Source organism: Eschrichtius robustus, chromosome 1 (assembly GCF_028021215.1).
Source record: "Eschrichtius robustus isolate mEscRob2 chromosome 1, mEscRob2.pri, whole genome shotgun sequence".
In the NCBI taxonomy this organism is placed as follows: Eukaryota; Metazoa; Chordata; class Mammalia; order Artiodactyla; family Eschrichtiidae; genus Eschrichtius; species Eschrichtius robustus.
In genome coordinates this window covers 170,774,189-170,800,241 of record NC_090824.1, presented here as the reverse complement: position 1 = coordinate 170,800,241, position 26,053 = coordinate 170,774,189, and the positions used below count along the sequence as shown (strand labels likewise).

The window sequence follows — 26,053 nt, the reverse complement described above, 5'->3', positions numbered from 1 at the left end:
ATAAGAAGTAATAGCCTGTAAAGTTGAAATAGTTCAGTCAAGATTAAATGACTTTAATTAAAAAAATTAAATCCAAAGAACATTATCTTTTTTCTACATTCTTCTGTAAGTAATTTTTGATATACATAAACTATGGTTTTTTAAAAAATCCCAACCACAGGAAAATACTTAAGGCTTTTTTTTCTTTGAGGTTTTTTTAAAAAAAACTTTTATTCCAATATCACCAATATTAAAAGTAATTTAATTATTATGCACTATTTATTTTATTCTTATTTTCCACATAGCTGTTACCTATTTTTTTCCCTTCTATTCACCTATAGGAGCTAGGAGTTGTACATGGGCAACTTTAAAATATTCAAAGGGTTAAATATAGAGTTAAAGCAATATATAGCACCATCTTTCTTTCTCATGTCCCTTCCCTCTTAAGTAACCTTTATAATCTTCTTCACTAGAATATGGCTAAGTGACAAAAATATGATACTTAACTTTGTTACTTATGAATAACGACAAAAATAAGCACTTAATTAAATGAGCTTTTGTAAATCATCTGTTTTCCCTTTTTATAGGTAGCATCTAAAGGATGTGTTGGAGAATAAGTATAAAGAAAGTCTATTTAAATTATGAAAAAATATCATTCAAACATTTTTAAAAGATTAATTTAACTTTATTCCTTTAAAAATACCAAACAAAACAAAATCAAGTTCTATTTGAAGACTCCCTTATAATTAGTACATAACATGTAAATAGAGTATTCATACAGTAGTCTGATTTTTTTCTATTCTGAATCTTGGACTACCAAGATAAACAGCATTGGAAAATAAAGAAGAACTTTCTTCTGTCAACTGAAGATTTATTTACTATAACTTCTAAAATATAAAATGAAATTGTTAAAAATTCTTGGTTAGTGTGCTACAAACTAGTAAGATGTTACTATACCTACACCAAGCTATATAGTAGCATATATTATTCATACATTAAAATGAATAATGAACAGTAGACTTTTAGATAGCTTACATAAAATCAAGTGATTAACTAAAAGCCTTTTTAATAAAAGACAAATAAGGACTTGTTTTCAAGAGTTAAAAAATTTTTGAGAACTAAAAATCTATTAGTGTACTATTGGAAATAGTACACATTGATACTTTACTTATCTAATATTCATTTATACAACCTCTAAACACAAGTTGCTTGTGTATGTTTCAGTATTGATTTCCCTAACAACTTTATACCCCTGTAAGGGAAAGTGTCTAGTACTTTGTAATATATGTTAATTAGCATACTAAATAAATAAATAGTCTTTGGACCTTTTCTCCCAAAGTCTTATATAAAATTTTACATAGACTTTTTTTGATTAAAATTACTTACTTTGTAATACGGTCAATGTTGGCAATTTGCTTCTGATTCCGTATAATCTCAATGGCTGCCCAAAGATGCTGGATAGCTTTTGTGTCCGCCTGCCGTCTTTTTGTTAAGCGTGCCATGACCTGTTTACTCCTTCAGCTGTAGCAATATACAAAAACATAAGGGAAAAGCACGGATTACAAAATGAATTATCATCAACATAAGTAACACTCTCAGCACCTCAATATATAGTATGGCCAACTTTTTTATTTTCTACCATCCACATCACCAATTACTCCATAAAACTTTTCAATTCATTACTTCACAAAGAATGACACTACAAGACCAACAGTAAAAAAGGTCTTCCCAAGAAGAATGAGTGGCCATCTTATACCAATATGTCAAAGAAATATACATTTAAAATTTATTATAAAGCAAAAATGTTACTATATAAAATTTCATTTTTGATATTATATTGTGTGTAATTTGACAGATCAATGCAAAACGGAAATTAAATGTCCGAATTGTAAGTACTTTAGTTTATTATACTCATGGTTTAAATATTTTAATTCAATATAGACATATTCATAATGAAAACAACATTCCTTTTTTAAAAAAATAAAACCATAAACAGAGAATATAGAATAGTTTTTTCTGGCTGAGGTGTGAAAGGCTGGGGGTTGGTATACCAGAGGATGACATGGATGGACCCACATTATTAGAAATGTTCAGATGCTTGGATGAGGTGTTGGTCATTCATTATGTTATTAGGAAACAACATTGCTAATTTATTCAAATTTCAATATTCTGAATAGACTGAGGAAAATGGCCACCAGCTGTGTCCTGGCAAGACTGGGGGAAAAAACGGAGTTGCAGCCTGAATGTCTTATGAGAGATGGTACTGTAAGAAGAGGCCACATGCCTGGACTCTCCACTGGGCACAGAGGGACCTGTTAGGCACCGAGACACCTGACCCCTAAATCATACAGGTTATGATGTTGAGGCCCTTAGGCATAGGTAAACATCAAAGTTTTGGGGATGGCTGAAATCTCCTTGACCTGACCTTTCCTATCTTTTAAGAGGAGAGAATAAGAAAGGAAAATTCATTCTTAGCACTTCATTGTATTCCATGACTGGCCAGGAGAGCCTCATGAATCTTTTTCTCCACCTCTACATTTCTTTTCACAGCTAAGTCAATTCTCCCTCTTTCTCCAAAAAACCCAAATAAAACCAGCAGTTGCCAATAAAGCTTAACTAGAGATTCTCTTCTGGTGGGTCTAGGATCAGTTAGGCTCCTGAAATAAGAAAGTGCTTTTCAGAATTACAAAATCAATTAAGAATCAAAAACAACAGCAGCATTCAAGTTTTAAAGAAAACTTAAGGAAAATCAGTTGGTTCAGTATAGACTTCAATATAAAATTAAGAGATTTTTAAAATTATAATTATTATTTATGAATGTCTCTGTTCTAGAAAGTAACCACTTTAAAATGTACAGAAACTTCTCAGTTTAAGTGCACTTGTATAGGAGTGTCAACTTTCCAAATCTAATAAGCAATATGGTATGGAATTTATTGGTAAGAATATACAATGTTAGAAAGTGACATCTAATGGTGAACTGTAAAAATACAACTTGTCAGGTTATACAAATACTCAGATAAAAGAACAAAATTTCAGTCATTCTTACACACTTAAAAAAATGTTGCCTATTTTGTGTAAGGCAATAGCTAAACACAATGAAGTATTTTAAAATGTATAAACTCTAGTCCTTGACAGAAAATAACATAAAACTGGCAAAGGCAATTTGACATATACATGGAACTACTAACTGTAATGTCATATATGACATAAATGGTACAAAATATATGCTGTGAGAATTCAGACAAAACAGATACTACTTCTAGCTTAAGTAACACTACAAAATGGTAAATATGTGGGAAAATATAAATTTCTTAATTTCTTGAAAAGATAATTGGCTGTTTAAAGCAAACAAAAATAATTGTTAGGTATCATTAGGTTTATAACATATGTAGAAGTAAAATATAGATGACAACCCAATAGCACAAAGGAGGGGAAGGGGTAGTAAGTAATTATATCATTGTAAATTCTTACATTTTATGTGAAATGGTATTTATTATACTAATTCAAGAGGAACTATGTTAAATCGAGGATGCATATTACAATCCTTGGAACAAACACTAGAATACAAACAGGTACAGTTGACATATATATAACTCAACTTATGTTTTCAAAATACATATAGATAAAGTTAAGAATAGTTTATTCAGAAATACAAAAGATATATAATGGCAAAGCTAACATTTACAAATACTAAAATAAATAGCAAATATAACTATTTACATAACAACCAGAAGAATATAGTAGACTAGTAGCAGAAATTCTAAAAGTGATGTCACTTAATTCCTAGAAATGATTAAACTCAAGATTAAAGAATTAAGCAATGCTACACTTCAGGAAAACAGCTGTAAAGTCAAAGCCAAAGATTTCTGACATCTACCTACACCGAGTCACACAGGTAGATATGCCTGGTAATGAAGGTACACCATAAAGAACATGCTCATAGTTACAGGAACTCAAGGAGAACACTGCAAAGATGCAAACCCAAGTCAGGTGAATACAGTGAAGCTTGGAGGCATGTTATAAAAGTACCAAAAACAACCTGACTTATTAGGACAAGATCTCTTTAAAGTACAATCACTGAAATTCTCCTTTCTTATGAAATCTAAAATCATTCATTTCAGGCACGCTTGTTACATGTTAGGCATTCTTCTATGCTCTGGGAATATAATAATAAGGTAAACAAAAATCCTTCCATTAGCTAGTAAATATGATTAATAATGTGGCTAGATATAAGACAAGGATAGTAATTTAGGTGTCTGTAAATAAAAAGAAAATCTTAGAAAATTAGTTTCTTATATTCTAGGCACCTACAGCTTATCATATAAGGCCTTTAACTGATTTTGGCCAAACCAAATTTTAGTCTATTGTATCTGAATGTATATTATATTTCTACTAAACTGAACTACTCAAAATTTCTAAATGTGTCCCCAAACTTCATAACTCTATCCCTTTGTTTAAGCAGTTCTCTCTGTCTAGAATGTTCTCCCTGCCCCTTTACTAATTACTAAAAATTCCCTGTTCTTTCTAGGACTTACTACGATGCAAATCTTCCTGACCAACGCTTTCACAAGAATCAAACTCAATTCTCTTGTGTATTCTAATTGTAATTTGTTTATTCATCTCTTACAAATGTATTGCCTTGTACAAATAATTTAAAATTCCTAAAAAGAATTTATTAATTCAAGTAAGGAAAAGACGTGTCTTGTTTATTTTTCATCTGTCTTCCAAGGTGCACAGCATAGTTATGAACATGATAAACTTCTGATATGGACTTATAAAATTAAACTTTTCCAGTTATATTATATAAACAATAAAGTCCCAGAGTAAGCCTTCGTTTATGTTATATCAAAGATTAAGACATCAAAAAGAAAGATCAGAAAACTTGTAGAGATATACAATATAGTCCTCAATCTTTTTTTTTTTTTTTTAGCTCCAACACATCTGAGGAATATGACAGACTCGCAGTGATTCTCAAGACTTCTATAGTTTAAAAAACAAAAAAAACCCCAAAAACTTCCCAGTAAACTTACCAATTTCATTTATTGTGGTAAAATACACATAAAATGTACCATCTTAACCATTCTTAAGTGTACAGTTCAGTGGTATCAATATTCACATTGCTGTGCAACCATCACCACCATCCATCCCCACAACTCATTTAATCTTATAAACTGAAATCCTATACCCATTAAACACTAACTCCCCATTACCCACCCCAGCCCCTGGCACCCATGATTCTACTTTCTGTTTTTATGACTGTGATGACTCTAAGTACCTCAAAGAAGAAGAATCACACAGGATTTGTCCATCTGTGACTGGCTTATTTCACTGAGCATAGTGTCCGTGAGATCCACCCATACTGTAGCATACTGCAGAATTTTCTTCCTTTTTAAGGCTGAATAATATTCCATTGCATGCATATACCACATTTTCCTTATCCATTCATCTGTGGATGGACACGTTTTAGCTATTGTGAATAATGCTACTATGAACATGCGTATACAAATATTTCAAGACGCTGCTTTCAATTCTCTCGGGCAAATACCCAGAAGTGGAATTGCTGCATCATATGGAAATTCTATTTTTAATTTTTTGAGGAACTACCATACTGTTTTCCATAGCAGCTGCATCATTTCATATACCCACCAACAGTGCACAAGGGTTCCAATTTCTCCACGTTCTCATCAACACTTATAATTTTGTAGTTTTTTGACACTAGTTATTCTGATGGGTGAAAGCTGGTCCAAGTAACTTTGGCAAGCCTCCAGGCAATACCGGTATTCTTTATCCCTACAAATCCAATTTAATGCAATCCCTTCCATCTATGTAAGTACCTTGTTTCCTATCATACAAATGCTACAAATGGGGGAAAAAAACATAAAAGAGAAAGCAAATCAGGAAAAACTTATAAATAAGTAAAATTAAACAAGGAATTCTTGGTGACACATACATATATGGGGAAACTTTTTATTGCAAGGAAATGATAAACATGATAGGACAACAAGAGAATAGTTGGGGGGGGCAGGAAAAAGAGGCTGCATTGAGGAGGAACACACTGGGAGAATACACAGCATCAAATACGTTCTGATTTTTACTTCTGGTGTAGGGGTGCAAGTTTTTGTTTTACTTTTATGTCATCTAACATAAATATATAAGTATTTTAAAGTATTTACATCAAATATTGCATAAAATTTAAAAATTAATCTCACTGTATAATGTGCATTTCTTTGTGACTTAGTTCAGGTTAAAATTTTCCCAAACTCTACTAGCAATTTGAAGTTACTTTTTATTGATAGTCTATTCATGCTATTTTCCCATTTACATATTAATTTCTTTACATATTAAAGTTATTCACAAAATACTTTTGTCTGCCTTTTAGTAAACATTAAATGAAATTATACTGAAATCTAGCTATGTATTCCCCTTATGGTCACCTTTAATGATTAGAAGTCCTTCCACACTCAAGTCTGAAAAATATTCAATTGTATTTTCCTCTTTTATACAATTTTTTAAAATACTGACTTCTTAATCCATCTGGGAATAACTTTTTTTTTTATATCTTTATTGGAGTATAATTGCTTTACAATGTTCTGTTAGTTTCTGCTGTACAACAAAGTGAATCAGCTTTATGTACACAAATATCCCCATATCCCCTCCCTCTTGAGCGTCCCTCCCACCCTCCCTTTCTCACCCCTCTAGATGGTCACAAAGCACAGAGCTGATCTCCCTGTGCTATGCGGCTGCTTCCCACTGGCTATCTATTTTACATTTGGTAGTGTATATATGTCCATCCCACTCTCTCACTTCGTCCCAGCTTCCCCTTTCCTCCCTGTGTCCTCAAGTCCATTCTCTACATCTGCATCTTTATTCCTGCCCTGCCACTAGGTTCATCAGTACTGTTATCTGGGAATAACTTTTTTAAGGTATTAATATTAATAAGCTTTATTTTTTTAGAGCAGTTTTAGGTTTACAGCAAAATTCAGCAGGAAATACAAAGAATCCCATGTCCCCACACTCCCACAGCCCCCCTGATTATCAACATCCCAAACCAGAGGGCACATGTCTTAAAATCAACGAACCTACAGTGACACACCATTACCACCCAAAGTCCATAGTTAACTGCTGGTGGTGTACATTCTATAGGTTTTCACATATGCATAAAGACATTAAAATGCTATACAGAATAGTTCCTCTGTCCTAAAAATTCTCTGTGCTCCACCTAGTCATCCTTCCCTCTCCCCACAATCCCTAGCAACCATTAATCTTACTTCTCCACTGTTTTACCTTTTCCAGAATGTCATATAGTTGGAATCATACAGGATATATAGCCTTTTCAAACTGGCTTCTTTAACCTAGTAAAATGGATTTAAGGTTCCTCCATGCCTTTTCATAGCTTGATAGCTCATTTCTTTTTAGTGCCGAATAATGTTCCATTGTCTAGATGCCCCTCAGTTTATTTATCCAGTCAACTTGAAGGACATCTTGGTGGCTTCTGTATTTTGACAATTATGAATAAAGCTGCTATAAACACCCTTGTGCAAGTTTCTGTGTGTAAGTAAGTTTTCAGCTCTTTTGGGTAAATACCAAGGAGTATGACTGCTGAATTGTACACTAAGAGTATATTTCGTTTTGTAAGAAACTGACAAACTGTCTTCCAAAGTGGCTGCACCATTTTACATTCCCACCAGCAATGAATAAGTGTTCTTACTGCTCCACATCCTCATCAGCGATCGGGGTTGTCAGTGTTTTGGATTTTAGCCATTTTAATAGATATATAGTGGTAAATCAATGTTGTTTTAATTTCCAATTCTCTAATGACATATGATGTTGAACATTTTTTCATGTGCTTACTTTCCATCTGTATATCATCTTGGTGAGGTATCAGTTCAATTCTTTTGCTCATTTTTTAATCAGCTTGTTCATTTTCTTAATGCTGAGTTTTAAGATTTCTTTATATATTTCTACTAGTCTTTGGCTTGTCTTCTCATTCTCCTGACACTGTCTTTCACAGAGCAAAGGTTTTTAATTTTAATGAAGTCCACCTTATCAATTATTTCTTTCATGGGTCGTGTCTTGGTGTTATATCTAAAAAGTCATCACCATATCCAAGGTCATCTAGGTTTTCTCCTGTTATCTTCTAGGAGTTTTATAGTTTTGCATTTTACATTTAGATCTATGACCCACTTTGAGCTAATTTTGGTGAAGGACATAAGGTTTGTGTTTAGGTTCATTTTTGTATGTGTGTGGATGTCCAGTTGCTCCAGCAGCATTTGATGAAAAGACTTTGCTTCGTTGCATTGTCTTTGCTCCTTTGTCAACAATCAGCTGACTATATTAATGTAGGTCTATTTCTGGGCTCTCTATTCTGTTCCATTGATTTATTTGGCTGTTACTTCACCAATACCACACTTTTAATTACTATAGCTTTATAACAAGTCTTGAAGTTGGGTAGTATCAGGCCCTGATTTTGTTCCTCTCCTTCAATACTGAGCTGGCTATCTGGGTCTTTTGCCTCTCCATACAAACTTTAGAATCAGTTCATCAATATCCACAAAATTACTTCCTGAGATTTTGACTGGGACAGCACTGAATCTATAGATCAAGTTGGGAAGAACTGATAACTTGACAATATTAGTCTTCCTATTCATGCACAAGAGTTATCTTTCCACTTATTTAGTTCTTTGATTTTGTTCATCAGAATCTTGTTTTCCTCAAATAAATCTTGTAGTAATATTTTTGTTAGATTTATACCTAAGTATTTCATTTGGGGGATTCTAATGTAAATGGTAATGTGTTTTTAATTTCAAATTCAACTTGTTCATTGCTGGTATATAGGAAAGTGATAAGACTTTTTATATTAACTTTGTATCCTACAATCTTGCTACAATTGCTTATTATTTCCAAGAGTTTTTTTGTCAATTCTTTTGTATTTTATTCATAGACAATCATGTCATCTGCAAACAGAGACGGCTTTATTTCTTCACTCCAATCTATATACTTTTATTTCCTTGTCTTCTCTCATTGCATTAGCTAGGAATTCCGAACAATGTTAAAAATGAATGGCGACAGGGGACATTGTTCTTGATCTTAGTGGGAAACCTGTGAGTTTCTTACTGTTAAGTATGGTGTCAATGTAGGGATTTTGTAGATAGTCTTTATCAAGTTGAGGAAATTCCTCTCTATTCCTAGTTTGCTATAAGTTTTAATTATGAATGGGTGTTGAATTTTGTCAAATGCTTTTCTGTATCTATTGAAATAATCACGATTTTTCTTCTTTAGCCTGTTGATGTGATAGATTACACTGACTTTCAAATGCTGAAGCAGGCTTGCACACCTGGGATAAATCCCACTTAGTCGTGGTATATAATGCTTTTTATACAATATTGGATTCAATTTGCTAATAGTTTGCTGAAGATTTTTACATTTATGTTCATGAGAGAGATTGGCTTATGGTAGTCCTGTTGGGGTTTTTTTTCTTCTTGTACTGTCTTTGTTTGATTTGGATATTAGGGTAATGCTGTCCTCAAAGAATGAGTTAGGAAGTATTATCTCTGCTTCTACCTTCTAGAAGAGATTGCAGAGAATAGGTATAATTTCATCCATAAATTTTTGGTAGAATTTGCCAGTGAACACATATGGGCATGGTTCTTTCTGTGTTTGAAGGTTATTAATTACTGATTCAATCTCTTGAAAAGATATATGCCTACTCAGATTGTCTACTTCTTTTTGTGTGAGTTTTGGCAGATTTGGCCTTTCAAGGAATTGGTCTATTTTACCTAAGTTATTAAATTATCAAATTTGTCACCACAGTTATACATAATATCCCTTTATTATCTTTTCATGGTCCAGAAGCAGTAGTGATTGCCCCTCTTTCATTTCTGATATTAGTAATTTGTGTCTTGTCTTTTTCTTTCTTTTTTTTTTTTTTTAGTTAACCTATCTAGTAACTTCTGATTTTATTGATCTTTTCAAAAAACTAGCTTTTGTTTTGATTTTTTCTATTGATTTCCTACCTAAAATTTCATTGATTTCTGTTCTAATTCTTATTTCTTTTCTTCTGCTTACTTTGAATTAATTTCATGTTCTTTTTCTTGTTTTCCAAGGTAGAAGCTTAGATTGCGGATTTTAGATCTTTCTTCTTTTCTATTATAGACATTTCTCTCAAAGCACTATTTTCACTGCATCCCACATTGTGATAAGATGTATTTTCATTCTAATTTAGTTCAAAACTTTAAAAACTTTCTCTTGAGATGTCTTCTCTGACCTGTGTGTTGTTTAATTTCCAAGTATTTTAGGGTTTTGAGCTATCTTTCTGTTTTTGATATCTGGTTTAATTCCATTGTGGGCTAACAGCAGACATTGCAATGATTTCTATTCTTTTAAATTAATTAAGATAGACCAGAATATGGTCTATCTTGGTGAATGTTCCATGTGAACTTGCAAAGAATGTGTATTCTGCTGTCATAGAATGAAACAGTTTATAGGTATCAATTACATCCAATTCACTGATATTGTTGTGAAGAATTCAACTATGTCCTTACTGATCTTCTGCCTGCTGGATTTGTCCATTTCTGACAGGGGGGTGAAAAGTCTCCAACTATAATAGTGCATTCATCTACTTCTCCCCACAGTTCTATCAGTTCTTCCTCACATATCTCGACACTCTGTTGTTAGGCACAGAGACATTAAGGATTGTTATATCTTAAGAGTATTGACCCCTTTATTATCATGTAACAGCCCTTTTTATACCTGATGTCATTCCTTGCTTTGAAGTCTGCTCTGTCTGAAATTAGTACAGCTACTCCTACTTTCTTTTGGTTAGTGTTAGTATGGTATATCTTTCTGTATCCCATTTCTTTTAATCTATGTGTGTCTTCATATTTAAAATGGGTTTCCTGTAGACAACATAGAGTTGGGTCTTGTTTTTTGATCCACTCTGACAATCTCATCTTTTTATTGGTATAGACTACTGACATTTAAGGTAATTGATATAGATGGATTAGTAGTACCTCTCAGATTTGTTACTGTTTTCTATTTGTTACCTTTGTTCATCGTGCCTATTTGTCTTCCACACATTCTGTCTTTTGTCTTTTTAACTGAGAACTTTATATGTAACAATTCCCTCTTTCTTAGCATATTACACTTTTTTTTTTTTACTTTTTTTTAGTGGTTGCAATATACATTTACAACTAACCCAATGTTTATTTTTCTGATTCACATGTAGTACAAATACCTCATAATATAAAATATTCCTAATCTCTCTCTTCCAAACCCGATATTGTTCCCGTCATTCCTTTCACTTATGCATAAACATACAAAAGCATGTACAGTTGACCCTTGAACAACATGGGTTTGAACTGTGCAGGTCCACTTACACGTGGATTTTTTTTCCCCCAATAAATACTACTGCAGTACTACATGATCTGCAGTTGGTTGAATCCACAGGTGTGGAAACGCAGATGTGGAGGACCAAATGTAAAGTTATATGCAGATCTTCCACTGTGTTGGGGGGCTGGTGACCCTAACTCCCACATTGTTCAAGAATCACTGTACATGCACATAAGCACACATAATCAAAAACACTGTTGCTATTATTTTGAACAGATCTTTTAGATCAATTAAGGATCAGAAAAATAAGTTTATTTTACCCTCATTTACTCATTCCTCAATACTCTTCTTTACGTAGACCTGAGTTTCAGACCTGTATCGTTTTCCTTTAACATTTGTTGTAAGGCGGTTGCAAAACTTTAACATTTGTTCTGGCAAAAAAACTCCATCAATGTTTGTCTAAGAAAGTATTTCCCCTTTACTATTGAAGGATAACTTCACTGAGTACACAAAATTCTAGGCTGGTGGGGTTTTTCCCTCAACAATTTAAATATTTCATTCCACTCTTTTTGCTTGCATGGTTTCTAAGAAGTCAGATGTAATTATTGCATTTGCTTCTCTATAGGTAAAAGGGTTCTCCTCTGCTGGCTTCTTCAGGATTGCTTCTTTATCTGTAATTTTCTTAAGTTTGAAAATGATATATATACCTAGGTGTAGTTTGGAGGGCATCTATCCTGCCTTTGGAGGGCATCTATCCTGCCTGGTATTCTCTTTTTTTTTTTTTTTTTTAACATCTTTATTGGAGTATAATTGCTTTACAATGTTGTGTTAGCTTGTGCTATATAAAAAAGTGAATCAGCTATATGTATACATTCTCTCTCTTGCATGTGGTTTGGTGCCTGACATTAATTTGGGGAAATTCATAGTCATTACTGTTTCAAATATTGTTTCTGTTCCTTTCTCTCTTTCTTTTCCTTCTGGCATTCCTATTATGCATATGATACCATTTTGTAGTTGTCCCACTGTCCTTCATGTTCTGTTTTATTTTTTTCAGTCTTTTTCCTTTTTACTTTTCAGTTTTGGAAGTTTCTATTGTCATATCTTCAAGCTCAGATGTTCTTTCCTAAGCTGTGTCCAATCTACTAATGATCCCACCAAAGGCATTCTCTATTTCTGCTATGGTGTGTTTGCACTCTAGCATTTCTTTCTGATCTTTCTTGGAATTTCCATCTCTTTCAGTATACATGTAATCTTAAATATTGTCCACTTTTTCCATTAAAGCTCTCAGCATATTAATCAACTTTTTAAAAAATTCCCATTCTGATAATTCCAACATCCCTGCCATATTAACCCACATTCCAATGCTTGTTCAGTCTCTTCAAACTGTTTTCTGCCTTCGAGTATGCCTGGTATTTTTCTGAAAGGCAGACATAATGTACTGGGTAGAAGGAACTTCAGTTAAAGGCCTTTAGTAATGGGAGGGAGTTGAGTATTTCACTTTCCCAGGTCAGTTAGGCTCTAACCAAACACCAGATGGTTAGGCTCTGGTAAAATAGTTTCTCATGAGGGCACACCTTGTTAAGAAGAACAGAATGCTCTGGCATATTTAAAGCTGGTTCCTTGTCCCTACCCCCGATGGAATCATGAGAGGATTGTTCTCCAACAGTCTCTGTGAGAGTCTGGTAGAACTCCTAGAGAAAAACCCCACAGAAGGGTGAGGAGCCCCTAAGACTGGGTCCCACTGGGTTTTTCACTCAGACTTGTCTGCCCTGAGCCTCCAGCAATTTGTCAGTTACATCCAGGTTTCCTTACCCCAGCACTGGTTCCTGCAGAGGTTTCTGTTGGTGGGTTTTTGTAAGTTGTGATTCTATCTGCCTTTCTGTCTCTCCAACTTTTGTGGCAGCAATTTGTCCTGTGGCCTAACTTTTCTCATGGATCTCAGTAGATTTGTTGATTTTACAGTTCTTCAGTTCATTACTTGCTATTAAGATAGAGTGACAACTTCTAATCATCTTACATGCCCAACCAGAAACTGTGGAATTACTTTTTGAATATGACTTAAGATGAAAGTATAGGTTTTCACAGAGGTCATCAATTGTAGTAGCACAATTTACTGAAAGATTTCTTCCTTCTCTAATGGAATGTGATACATTCCTAAATTATATACTAAATTCTTATCTATACTAGCATTAGTTTCTTTGATGTGTTTGGTCTTTTGTTAGTATCCCATAATTTTATTTAATGTGTTTTATTATTAATTATTATTAAGTTAAAGTTATAATTATCAAGTTGTATTCAGTTATTATTTATTATAGCTTATTTATTATAAGTTACATATATAAAAGTTATAATTTTAATCAATTCCATGTTGTCTTTCATTGCTACATAATTATTTCATACGTGAGTATTATCTGCCCAACATTATCAGTTTTTTGAAAGAAGGCCATATTTTAAAACCTCCTTATGTCCCTAACAAATTCTACCACAAACTGTACACTAAAACACTTACTCATTGAATACATTCCCCAATAAGTCTTGAGGGAAAATAATAATAATAATACAGGGAAGAGGAGTAAAGGTAGCCTTTAATAATGATAAATGGTTGACTACTAGGTCTTAAGTAGACTCAAGAACCTCCAAAACAATCAGCTGCTGCCCAAATTCCATACGTGACAAACAGAGAAACAAACTTACAAGAGGAGTTCTAGATGATGCAGTTATTAAACACAGACTTTAAAATAATTTTATGCTTGATATGTTCAAGAAATTAAAAGATAATTCCAGCAGAGAATAAGAAGCAATAACAAGAAACTAAACGGAAAGAACTGAAGAACTACAATACCTAAATCACTAAACTGATGGGTTTCGCATCAGATTAGATACAGATGAACAGAAAATTGGTGAACCTAAGAACTATTTCAAAAGAAAATACCCAGAAGAAAGCATAGAGAAAACAAGAGCATAAGAGACATATGAATATGATAATAAGGCCTAACTTATATTTCATTGCAATCCCAAGAACAGAGAAAAGAACTGAGCAAAATTAACTTTCAAAGAGACTGTGGCTGATAATTTTCCATTACTGACAAAAGATGTCAAGCAACAGATTCAAGAGTCACTACCAGAAAGCAAAACCAGATTAATGCAAAGACAACTACACCTTGGCACATCATAGTAAAACTGCTGAAAACAAAAAGACAAAAAGAAAAAATATTTTAAGCAACCAGAGGAAAAGTCATAATGCCTTCAAAGGAGCAATAATACAACTGCAAGTTGACTTCTCAACCAAAACAACAAAAGACAGAAGATAATGAAATAATACCGTCAAAGTGCTCAAAGGCTGTAACTGCCAACCAAAAACTCTATGCCTGCAAAAAAGAAAGGTAAATAAGATATAGTTTATATAAACCAATACTTCATCACCAGCAGTCCAACAATACAGAAACTAAAGATGTTCCTCACGCAGAAGGAAAAGAATCCCACATAAAAAGTCAAACTGCAAAAAGGAACAGAAGACCTTTACACACTGAGGACACAGTTACTACCTCTAGAGTAATCAATAAAAGGACAGTAAAATAATGAAGACCTACCAAGCTTTTGATGGGGAAAAAAATAATACAAAATGCTTTATCAACACCCCTGCCAATAAAGAAGAAAGAAAAAGGAGTAAGATATATAAAAGCCATATACTATGATGATAGATTTAAACTCAAATATATCAGTAATTACATTAAATCTAAACAGAGCAGCTTCAATAAAAGATAGCAATTTTGAGCCTGAATTAAAAACAATGATAAAACAGAAAGCTAGCTACATGCTGCTTGCAAAAGATACATCTTAAATACAAGGACATAAAAAGTTTGTAAAGAAAAGGGTAAAAAAAAAAGTATCATGCAAAAATATTATCAAAAAGAAAGTTGGCAAGAGTGCAATAATGTAAAGTATTGTTAAGAAAAAAGAGGGTCACTTCATAATAATAAAAAGATCCAGCTTATTAGGAAATGTTCTAAATTTTATGTATTTAACATAATCTTATAACACATAAAGCAAAAACTGACAAAACTGAAAGAAAAAAATAGGCAAATCCACAATCATAGCAGGAGATTTTTACATACCTCTCACAACCACTCATAAAACAAAGAAAAAATTACTAGGCATATAAAAGATTTACAAAAACATTTAACAAATTTGACCTGATATATATAAACCTCTGCAGCCAATACCTGCAGAATGCACATTCTTTTCAAATGCACACGGAATTTTTACAAAATTGATCATGTGTTGGGTATAGCAAGTCTCAACAAATTTCAAAGGATTGAAATTATACAGTCTGCTCTCTGTCCACAAGAGAACTGAAAAAGTCAGTAACAAAAGATAGCCAAAAAAAAAAAAATTCCTATGTTTCTGAAAGCCAAAAAACATATGTCTAAATAGTTAACTTTAAAAATTCACAATAAAAATCAGGAAATATAATGAAAGGAACAAAAATGTAAATACTAATTGTCAAAATTCTGAGACGTACTTAAGTTTATTGCCTTAAATGTGTTAATAAGAAAAGGAGGGGCTAAAAGCATCTACCTCAAGAAATTACAAAATAAAAACTCAAACCAAAAATGTAGAAAGAAATTAAACACACACACACATATATAATAAAGAGAAATCAATGAACTAGAAAACAACCATACAAGACTTCCCTTGTGGTCCAGTGGCTAAGACTCCATGCTCCTAATGCAGGGGGCCCAGGTTCGATCCCTGGTCAGGGAACTAGATCCCACATGCCGCAACTAAAAGTTCGCATGCCACAACGAAGATCCCGCCAAATAAATAAATAAATACTTTTTTAAAAAAGAAAAGAAATATACAAAAGAGAGATTCAATAAATGGAAAAGTTGATTCTTCAAAAGGGCAAAATTGACAAACTCCTGGTGAAACCACTAAACAACTACCAAAAGAGTTGTTTTTATTTTCATAACTCTAGGAGGTGGATCCAAAAAGATCTTGATGCAATTTATGTCAAAGAGTGTTTTGCCTATGTTTTCCTCTAAGAGTTTTACAGTATCTGGTCTTACATTTAGGTCTTTAATCCATTTTGAGTTTATTTTTGTATATGGTGTTAGAGAATGTTCTAATTTCATTCTTTTATATGTAGCTGTCCAGTTTTCCAAGCACCACTTATTGAAGAGACTGTCTTTTCTACCTGTATATTCTTGCCTTTGTCATAGATTAATTGACCATAAGAAACAGAAAATATGAAAAAGCCTACATAACTATTAAAGAGGTTGAATAATAATTTAAACCACCCCCCTGCAAAAAAAAAAAAAAAACCAAAAACCACTCCAGAACCAGATTGCTTCACCTTAGACTCTACCAAACATTTCAAAAAGAAAAAAACACCAATCTTACAGAAACTCTTTCTGAGGAAAGAAACATGTACAAATTTGTGATATGAGATCAATGTAACCTTGATATCAAAACATGACAAAGGACACTAGGACAAAGTAAAGTTAGAGATCTATCTCATTCATGAACATGAATGCAAAAATCCTAAATGAAGTACTAGCAAATCAAGTTCAGCAATACGCAAAGAACAATACAGTGTGACCGTGTTTGTTACAGTCATAGCAATTCATGCATTAATAGACTTAAGGAAAATAACCATAGAATCAGCTCAATAAATGCAGGAAAAAACTGAATAAAACTCTTCATTCATAACCAAAACTAAAAGCAAAATAGGAATAGAGGGGAAACGCCTTAATCTGAAAAAGGGTACCCATATAAAACCAACAGCAGAAAAATCATACTCAATGAAATGTTGAAAGTTTTCTCTCTGCAAATGGGAATGTGTGACGATATCATACTCACCACTTCTATTCAACATTATACTGGGCTCTTTCCTTAATTTCTCTCTCTGCTCTTTCATTGTTAGTGTACAGAAATGCAAAAGATTTCTGTGTATTAATTTTGTATCCTGTAACTTTACCAAATTCATTGATGAACTCTAGTAGTTTTCTGGTAGCATCTTTAGGATTTTCTATGTATAGTATCATATCATCTGCAAACAGTTTTATTACTTTTTTTCCAATTTGGATTCCTTTTATTTCCTTTTCTGCTCTGATTGCCATGGCTTGGACTTCCAAAACTATGTTGAATAAAAGTGGCGAGAGTGGACATACTTGTCCTGTTCCTGATCTTAGAGGAAATATTTTCTGCTTTTCACCGTTGAGTATGATATTAGCTATGGATTTTTCATATACGGCCTTCATAATGTTAAGGTATGTTCCCTCTATGCCCACTTTCTAGAGAGTTTTTAATCATAAATGGGTGTTGAATTTCCAGAAAGAGAAACTAAAACAACAACCCCATTTACCATCGCACCAAAAAGAATAAAATACCTAGGAATAAACCTACCTAAGGAGTCAAAAGCCCTGTACTCCAAAGACTGTAGGACACTGATGAAAGAAATCAAAGATGACACAAACAGATAGAAAGATATACCACATTCTTGGACTGGAAGAATCAATATTGTCAAAACGACTATACTACCCAAGGCAATCTACAGATTCAATGCCATCCCTCTCAAACTACCAATGGCATTTTTCACAGAACTAGGACAAAAAATTTTTAAATTTGTATGGAAACTCAAAAGATCCCGAATAGCCAAATCAATCTTGAGGAAGAAAAATGGAGCTGGAGGAATAAGGCTCCCTGATTTCAGACTATACTACAAAGCTACAGTAATCAAAACAGCATGGTTCTGGCATAAAAACAGAAATAGAGATGACTGGAACAGGATAGAAAGCCCAAAAATAAAACCAATGCACCTATGGTCAATTAATCTACAACAAAGGAAGCAAGAATATGGAGGAAAGACAGTCTCTTCAATAACTGGGGCTTGGAAAACTGGACAGCTTCATGTAAAAGAATAAAATTAGAACATTCTCTAACACCATACACAAAAGTAAACTCAAAACGGATTAAAGAGCTAAATGTAAGACCAGATACTATAAAACTCTTAGAGGAAAACATAGACAAAACACTGACATAAATTGTATCAAGATCTTTTTGGATCCACCTCCTAGAGTAATAAAAATAAAAACAAAAATAAACAAATGGGACCTAATTAAACTTAAAAAGCTTTTGCACAGCAAAGGAAACCATAAACAAAAAAAAAAAAACCCCACAGAATGGGAGAAAATATTCACAAACAATGCAACAGACAAGGAATTAATCTCCAAAATACACAAGCAGCTCATGCAGCTCAATATTTAAAAAACAACACAATCAAAAAATGGGCAGAAGACCTAAACAGACATTTCTCCAATGAAGACATACAGATGGCCAATAAGCACATGAAAAGATGCTCAACGTAGCTAAATATTAGAGAAATGCAAATCAAAACTACAATGTATCACCTCACACTAGTCAGAACGACCATCATCAAAGAGTCTACAAACAACAAATGCTGGAGAAGGTGTGGAGAAAAGGGAACCCTCCTACACTGTTGGTGGGAATGTAAATTGGTGCAGCCACTATGGAGAACAGTATGGAGGTTCCTCAAAAAACTAAAAACAGAGCTACCACACGATCCAGCAACTGCACTCCTAGACATATATCTGGAGAAAATTCTAATTCAAAAATATACATGCACCCCAATGTTCATTGCAGCACTTGCTTACAATAACCAAAACATGGAAGCAACCAAAATGTCCATCGACAGATGAATGGATAAAGATGTGGTACGTATATATAATGGAATATTACCCAGCCATAAAAAAAGAATGAAATAATGCCATTTGCAGCAACATGGATGGACCTACAGATTATCATACTATGTGAAGTAAGTCAGGTAAAGACAAGTATCATATGATATCACTTATACGTAGAATCTTAAAAAAAAATGATACAAATGAACTCATTTACAAAACAGAAACAGACTCACAGACTTAGAAAATAAGCTTATGGCTACCAAAGGGGAAGTTGGGGGAGGGATAAATTAGTAGGAGTTTGGGATTAACATATACACACTACTATTAAAAAGATAATCAACAAGGACCTACTGTATAGCACAGGGAATTCTACTTAATATTCTGTAATAATCTATGTGGGAAAAGAATAGATAAATGTACATGTATAACTGAATCACTATGCTGTACATCTGAAACTAACAAAACTTTGTAAATCAACTATACTCCAATATAAAGTAAAAAAACATTTTTTTAATTGTACTGGAAGGACTTCTCTGGTGGCGCAGTGGTTAAGAATCCACCTGCCAATGCAGGGGACACGGGTTCCAGCCATGGTCCGGGAAGATCCCACATGCCATGGAGCAACTAAGCCCGTGTGCCACAACTACTGAGCCTGCGCTCTAGAGCCCACCTGCTGCAAACTACAGAGCCCACACACCTACAGCCCCGTGCTCTGCAACGAGAGAAGCCACTGCAATGAGAAGCCTATGCACCGCAACAAAGAGCAGCCCCTGCTCAACGCAACTAGAGAAAGCCCACGCAGCAACGAAGACCTAATGCAGCCAAAATATAAATAAATTAATTAAAATTGTACTGGAGGACCTAGTCAGTGCAATAAGACAAGAAAAAGAAATGATACATATGGACTGGAAAAGCAGAATTAAAACTACCATAATTCAGAGATGACATATTTCTATCTATAGAAAAATCCCCCAAAAATCTACAGATGAATTATTAAAATAAGTCACTTCAATAATATAAGTGGATATAAGGTATATACAAAGAATTATTTGTTTCTGTATACTAGTAATGAACAATGAGTAAATGAAAAAAATTAAAATTTTATTTACAATGTTACCTAAGGAAGTCGGATCTAGTAGTAAATCTAAACAAAAGATATGCAAGATCTCTATTCAGAAAGCCTTAAAACATTATTGAGAAAAAGTAAAAATAACCTAAATAATAGAAAAATACAACATATTCATAGATTAGAAAACTAATACGGTAAAAAATGTTAATTCTTCCCCAAACTAATTCACAAATTCAGTTCAATTCCAATCAATAGGCTAGTGGAATTTTTGCTGTGTAAATTAACAAACTGATTCAGAAGTTGATACGGAAACGTAAACAGCCAAGAACAACCAGGAACAAAAAAAGATATGAATAACAAATAAGATATAATTGGAAGATCTGATATCACATATCAAGATTTATTGTAAAGCTACAGTAATTAATAAGACAGTGTCCAATAGGAATAAGAACACTCATATAAATTCATGGGAAGGAACAGAGAATCTGAAAATAGACTCATGTATATATGGACACCTGATTTATGTGACAAAGATGGCACAGCAGAGCAACAGATTTAAGACAACTCTTTCCATAAACAATGCTGGGTCAATGAGATTATCACTATGGTGGGAAAAAATCAATCAAACCTTACCACAAAAGATCAGAGGGCAATTATGGAATGGTGAAGAAAATCAATGTGTTTGTCCTCCACCTGTCTGTGTATTTTTTACTCCTTCAACTAGAATGCAGACTCTATTTTCAAGAAATTTCCAAATTAACATAATAGTACATCTATTCTTTAAGTGATGCTTCCCTTCCTCTACTCACTAAAACTGAAATGCACCGCAAAGAAAGGAGATGTGGGCTCAAAACACGGTGGGAAGTGAGGATGTCAGGAGCCTCCAGAAACTATGATCTGCCCACCAAACAGCTCTTACTTGGAAAACCTCAAACTAAGGTGCTTTGGGTTCATTTAACCTTTTGGCCTTATGTTCTAAGACCTGATATTCCATGCCTAAATGGAAAAATGAAGCCTCTGAAATGTATACTTTGTACTTAATCCCTGGCATTTGTTAGATCTGTAAATGGATCAGATAATTTAAAAGACTCTCACTTTAAAAATGTAATGGAGTTATTAGAATAATCAAAACTACAACGAGATACCACCTCACACCCATTAGGATGGTTACTATCAAAAAAACAGAAAAGAACTGGCAAGGATGTGAAGAAACTGCAACCCTTGTACAGTTGGTGGGAACGTAAAATGGTGCAGCCACTGTAGAAACAGTATGATGATTTCTCAAAAAATTTTAAATAGAATTATCATAGGATCCAGCAATTCCACTTCTGGGTATATACCCAAAAGGACTGAAAGCAGGTTCTCAAAGAGATATTTGTACACCCATGTTTATAGCAGCACTATTCGTAACAGCTAAAACATGGAAGCAACCCAAGTGTCCAACAATGGATGCACAGATAACAAAATGTGGTCTACACACACAACAGAATATTACTAATCCTTAAAAATGAAAGAAACTCTGCAATATGCTACATGTATGAACCTTGTGGACATTATACTCAGTGAAAACAAGCCAGTCGAAAGAAGACAAATACTGTATGATCCACTTACATGAGGTATTTACGGTAAAAATCATAGAAACAGAAAAGTTTAATCGTAGTTGTCAGGGGTTGGGGAGAGAGTGGAGAGTTATTATTTAATAGGTATAGGATTTCAGTTTTAGAAGTTTAAATGAGTTATAGGGATGGATGGCTGCACAACAATGTGAATGTGAAATATACATTTTTAAATGGTTAAGATGGTAAATTTTACATTACCTGTAGTTTACAAGAAAAAAGATTTTTAATGTAACAAATTGTATGCCTCTGTGTTTACTCTTGGTTTTTCATGAAATCAATGGCCACGTTCAGAACAAAACCTGAAAACAGTCCTCTCGTTCCTATCTCTCTATCACAAATCCTCACCCCCACCATTTTCATAGAAAATCTTCCCCAGTTGCTATTACCCAGGAAAGGAAATAAAATATTCCATTTGTGAATATGAGCTATGGCCATCTACAACCCGGAAGAGCAAATCTGACTTCACAAAAGGTTAAAAAGGAAGAAGGAATCTGGTTCATTCACAGATCTAACAATCAAATGCCAGGGATTAAGTGCAAAGTATACATTTCAAAGTGGAGGGGAAGGTAGGGGAAGGAAAGAGGGAAGGGGAAGGATGGAGGGAGAGGAAGCGGGGGAAGGGAAGAAAATTGATAAAAAGAAGCAAAAGAAAAGGAAGACCAACAGGAGCTGTGGAAAATAATGGGTTTTTTTAAGTTGCCCTGGTTACAGTGTGCAGAATGTATAAGAGAGGAGAAAAGATCACCAGCACTTAATTTTGGACTAGGAATGAGGGAGAGGTAAGTGTCAAGGTTTCTGGCTTACATGGCATGTTGTATTGGGGTGTTTTCAATTGAGATAAGGAATTTAGGATGAAGATCAAGTTTGCATAAGGTAGTGGTGTGTGCATTGGTTTGGGGGCCTACAAAGTTCTGGTTATCTTTTAGACATACCAGGGGAGATATCAGATAGGCATATGGAGAGAGGGCACTGAGAAGTTGAGAACATGTGTTGAAGATACAACTGTGTGAGTTACCTACATAAGTGCACTAACTGAAACCATCACTGCAGATTAGACTACCCAAGAGAACTTGGTAGAGAGAGAACATGGATCAAGTCTTGAGGAACCCAACATCTAAAGATTAGATAAAGGACATTTAACTTGGGGAGAGGATGCATGACCAAACAAGTAGGAGCAAATCTAGGGGAGCCCTCTTAAATCAGTGAAGACAGAATTTCAAGAAGTGCAGACTGCTGCTGCTAAGTCAAAAAGCAAAAAGAATTTAAAATGTCCACTAGATTTAGCAAAATGTTGGTCACTGGTGACTATAACAAGAGCTGTTCTGGTGAAGTAATAGAGCCCCAATCCAGACTGGAGAGGGTTAAGGAATAAGTAGGAGGTAGAGAAATAGAGAACAGAACTCTCTCCAGAAGACTGACCAAAAAAAAAGGGAAGGAGGCAGATGGAGAAGTAGCTGGAAAGAGATGAGAGGTCACCTGAAGGTCTGTGGTTTATTCAAATTTTATTCTCATTTAAACCAAAATAATACACGTACACGATTCTTTTTTTAAATTAAGTAGTCCCACCCCTTGCTACCCCAACTCTGCTACCCTGAGGCAATCACTTTTACTTCTGTTTTTGGTACTTACCTCAGTATTTACAAATAACACAATTATCCTACCCTTATTTATTGATTTCCTGCTCTATGTCATTTAATCTCTTTCACATACACACCTCCCCCCCACACACACACCCTTCCTTTTAACTTTTCAAGAAAGACCCCTACCTCTGATTAAATCAGTATCAATGATTAAACTATTAGGAGAACCCAAACATGCCCATAGCTAAGACGAGCAGTTTCCTCCTCTCTATGCACTGACCAACACATTCAACTGCTCCAAACCTTAACCTGCCTCCCCAGCTCCCAGAAACCCCAGCCTCTGCTTGGCTCCATCAGGACAGTTTTCACAAAGAGCAGGGTGATTGTGGAATTCACCTCCTAAGCTTCTTCACCTCAGGGATCACAGTCTTACATTGCCTACTATCCAGTGCCTAGGAGCTCATATATCTCATATATCTCATCCAGCTTCACAACTGTTTATGATGGGAATGCAAGGCTGGTACCAGTTCCTCCATCATGGCCGGAAGTGGAAGTCTAAGCTTCCTCCTAATACCCCTGTTTTTAATGGGTAGCACCCATTTTCAGGTGAGACTACTTCACAATTGCTCTGGGTGCCCTTTACAGAAAATACACTTCAAGACTTCTCAGTACAGGACAGGGTAGTGACGTGGATGAAGGTGCTGGAGGAGGGAGCTGGGCATAGAACTGTACACACTAGGATGAATCACCCTACTCTTACCGCCCCACCACACACACCACTTTCCCTGCCACCAAAGGGACAAAGTACTTCTAATTCTTGAGATTTCCAGGATTTTGAGACTCAAATTGGCATGTTTTTTGGTCCTTCCCTCTGCAGGCATTTAGCTATCCAGACTGCTAAATCAAAAACACTTCATCCACCTTCTTTCCAGTTTCTAAAATGTTGATGACACCTCTTCTGTGCTCTAGTCTATCTCTTTCTTTTTGTCCTTATAGGATTAGGTATTTTTACTCATTTCAATAGGGTTTCAGGTAAGAATACATGTTCACTTCATCATGTTCTGACAAAGCCAGGTTTGAACTTTTATTTCAAATACAGAAGACTTGAAAATGTTTGAGATCCAGTAAGAGTATTCACTTGAGAGGCTAAGGTTGACTACACATGAGAGAGAAGGAATGTATCAACTTTCTGGAAATCCAGAAGATGAATACAAGTGAGAGAAGTAATCAGCCTTTACTAGTAACATACCATATGCAAATTAATAGTTCTCATCATATTTAAAAGATTTCTTAACATTTTTAAATCTAGAGAATCCTAAGGAAAGCACTCGTTTTTTGGCAATCCCATAAAGTTATTGAGATCAATACAAATTCAATAATGCCAGAACCTAACTGGGGAGGTAAATAAGTCTATTTGAATAGAAATTTAGGGTGCAGATTGGGGTAATTAAAAATTTCTCCATTTTGAAGAACAAAGCTGGAGACATCAAACTTCCGGATTTCAAATTGTATTACTATAGCTAACCACTGGTGAATATTTGCAAGTCGTTAAGAGAGTAGATCCTATGAGTTCTCATCACAAGGAAAACAATTTTTTTCCTTTCTATATGAAATGATGGATGTTAACTTGTAGTAATTATTTCACAATATATGTAAGTCAAATCACTATGCTGTGTGCTATACTTACACCTTAAGCTCATACAGTGCTGTATGTCAACTATTTCTTAATAAAACTTGAAGAAAAAAATCTTAACTAGAGACAAAATCTATATTACAAAGCTATGGTAACAAAAAAGTAGGGTACTAGCATAAAAACAGACGCAAGAGATCAATGGAACAGAACAAAGAGCCCAGAAGTAAACCCATGCACATATGGTCAATTAATACATGACAAAGGAACCAAGAATATACAATGGGGAAAGGACAGTCTCAAAAACTGAACAGCCAAATACAAAAGAATGAAACTAGACCACTATCTTATACCATGCACAAGAATTAACTCAACATGGATTAAAGACTCAAACATAAGACCTGAAACCATAAACTCCTAGAAAAATATAGGGGGTAAGCTCCTAGACATCTGTCTTGGCAATGATTTTGACACCAAAAGCAAAGGCAACAAAAGCAAAAATAAGTGAAACTACATCAAACTAAAAAGCCTCTGCACAGCAAATAAAACCATCAACAAAATGAAAAAGTAACTTGCAGAATGAGAGAATATCTGCAAATCATATACACTAAGGCGTTAATATCAAAAAATATGCAAAAACTCGGACTTTCCTGATGGTCCAGTGGTTAAGGATTCTGTGCTTCCAATACAGGGCGCACGGGTTTGATCCCCGGTGGGGGAACTAGGATCCCACATGCCACGTGGCGTGGCCAAAAAAAGAAAAAATATGTATATACAAAAACTCATAAAACTCAATACAAAAAAGAAGCCCAATTTAAAAATGGGCAGATGATCTCAACAGACATTTTTCTAAAGACCACATATAGGTGGCCGACAAGTACCTGAAAAGTTACTAGATATCACTAATCATCAGGGGAATGCAAATCAAAATCACAATGAGATTATCACCACACACCTATTAGAATAACTATTATTGAAAATACAATAAATAACAACTATTGGCAAGGATATGGAGAAAAGGGAACAATCAGGCACTGTTGGTGGGAATGTAAATTGGTACAATCACTATGGAAAATAGTGTGGAAGTTTCTCAAAAAATTAAAAATAGGGCTGCAAGGTGGCAGAATAGAAGGACTTAGAGC

At 34.3% G+C, this 26,053-nt stretch overlaps 1 protein-coding gene across 14 annotated transcripts in view; it reads right to left on the bottom strand.

Annotated features, from left to right (window-relative positions):
• The window catches only part of ZMYND11 (zinc finger MYND-type containing 11), a 127,925-nt gene that overhangs the window by 71,569 nt on the left and 30,303 nt on the right, over positions 1–26,053 (bottom strand). For 13 of the 14 annotated variants that reach the window (XM_068559378.1, XM_068559387.1, XM_068559441.1 and 10 more), the window contains one exon: positions 1,366–1,500. In XM_068559378.1, the coding sequence (XP_068415479.1) occupies positions 1,366–1,481 (116 nt within the window). In that variant the 5' untranslated portion in view covers positions 1,482–1,500. Of the gene's footprint in view, positions 1–1,365; positions 1,501–5,254; positions 5,426–26,053 lie in introns of those variants that run through there. The other variant, XM_068559348.1, reaches the window with a different exon arrangement.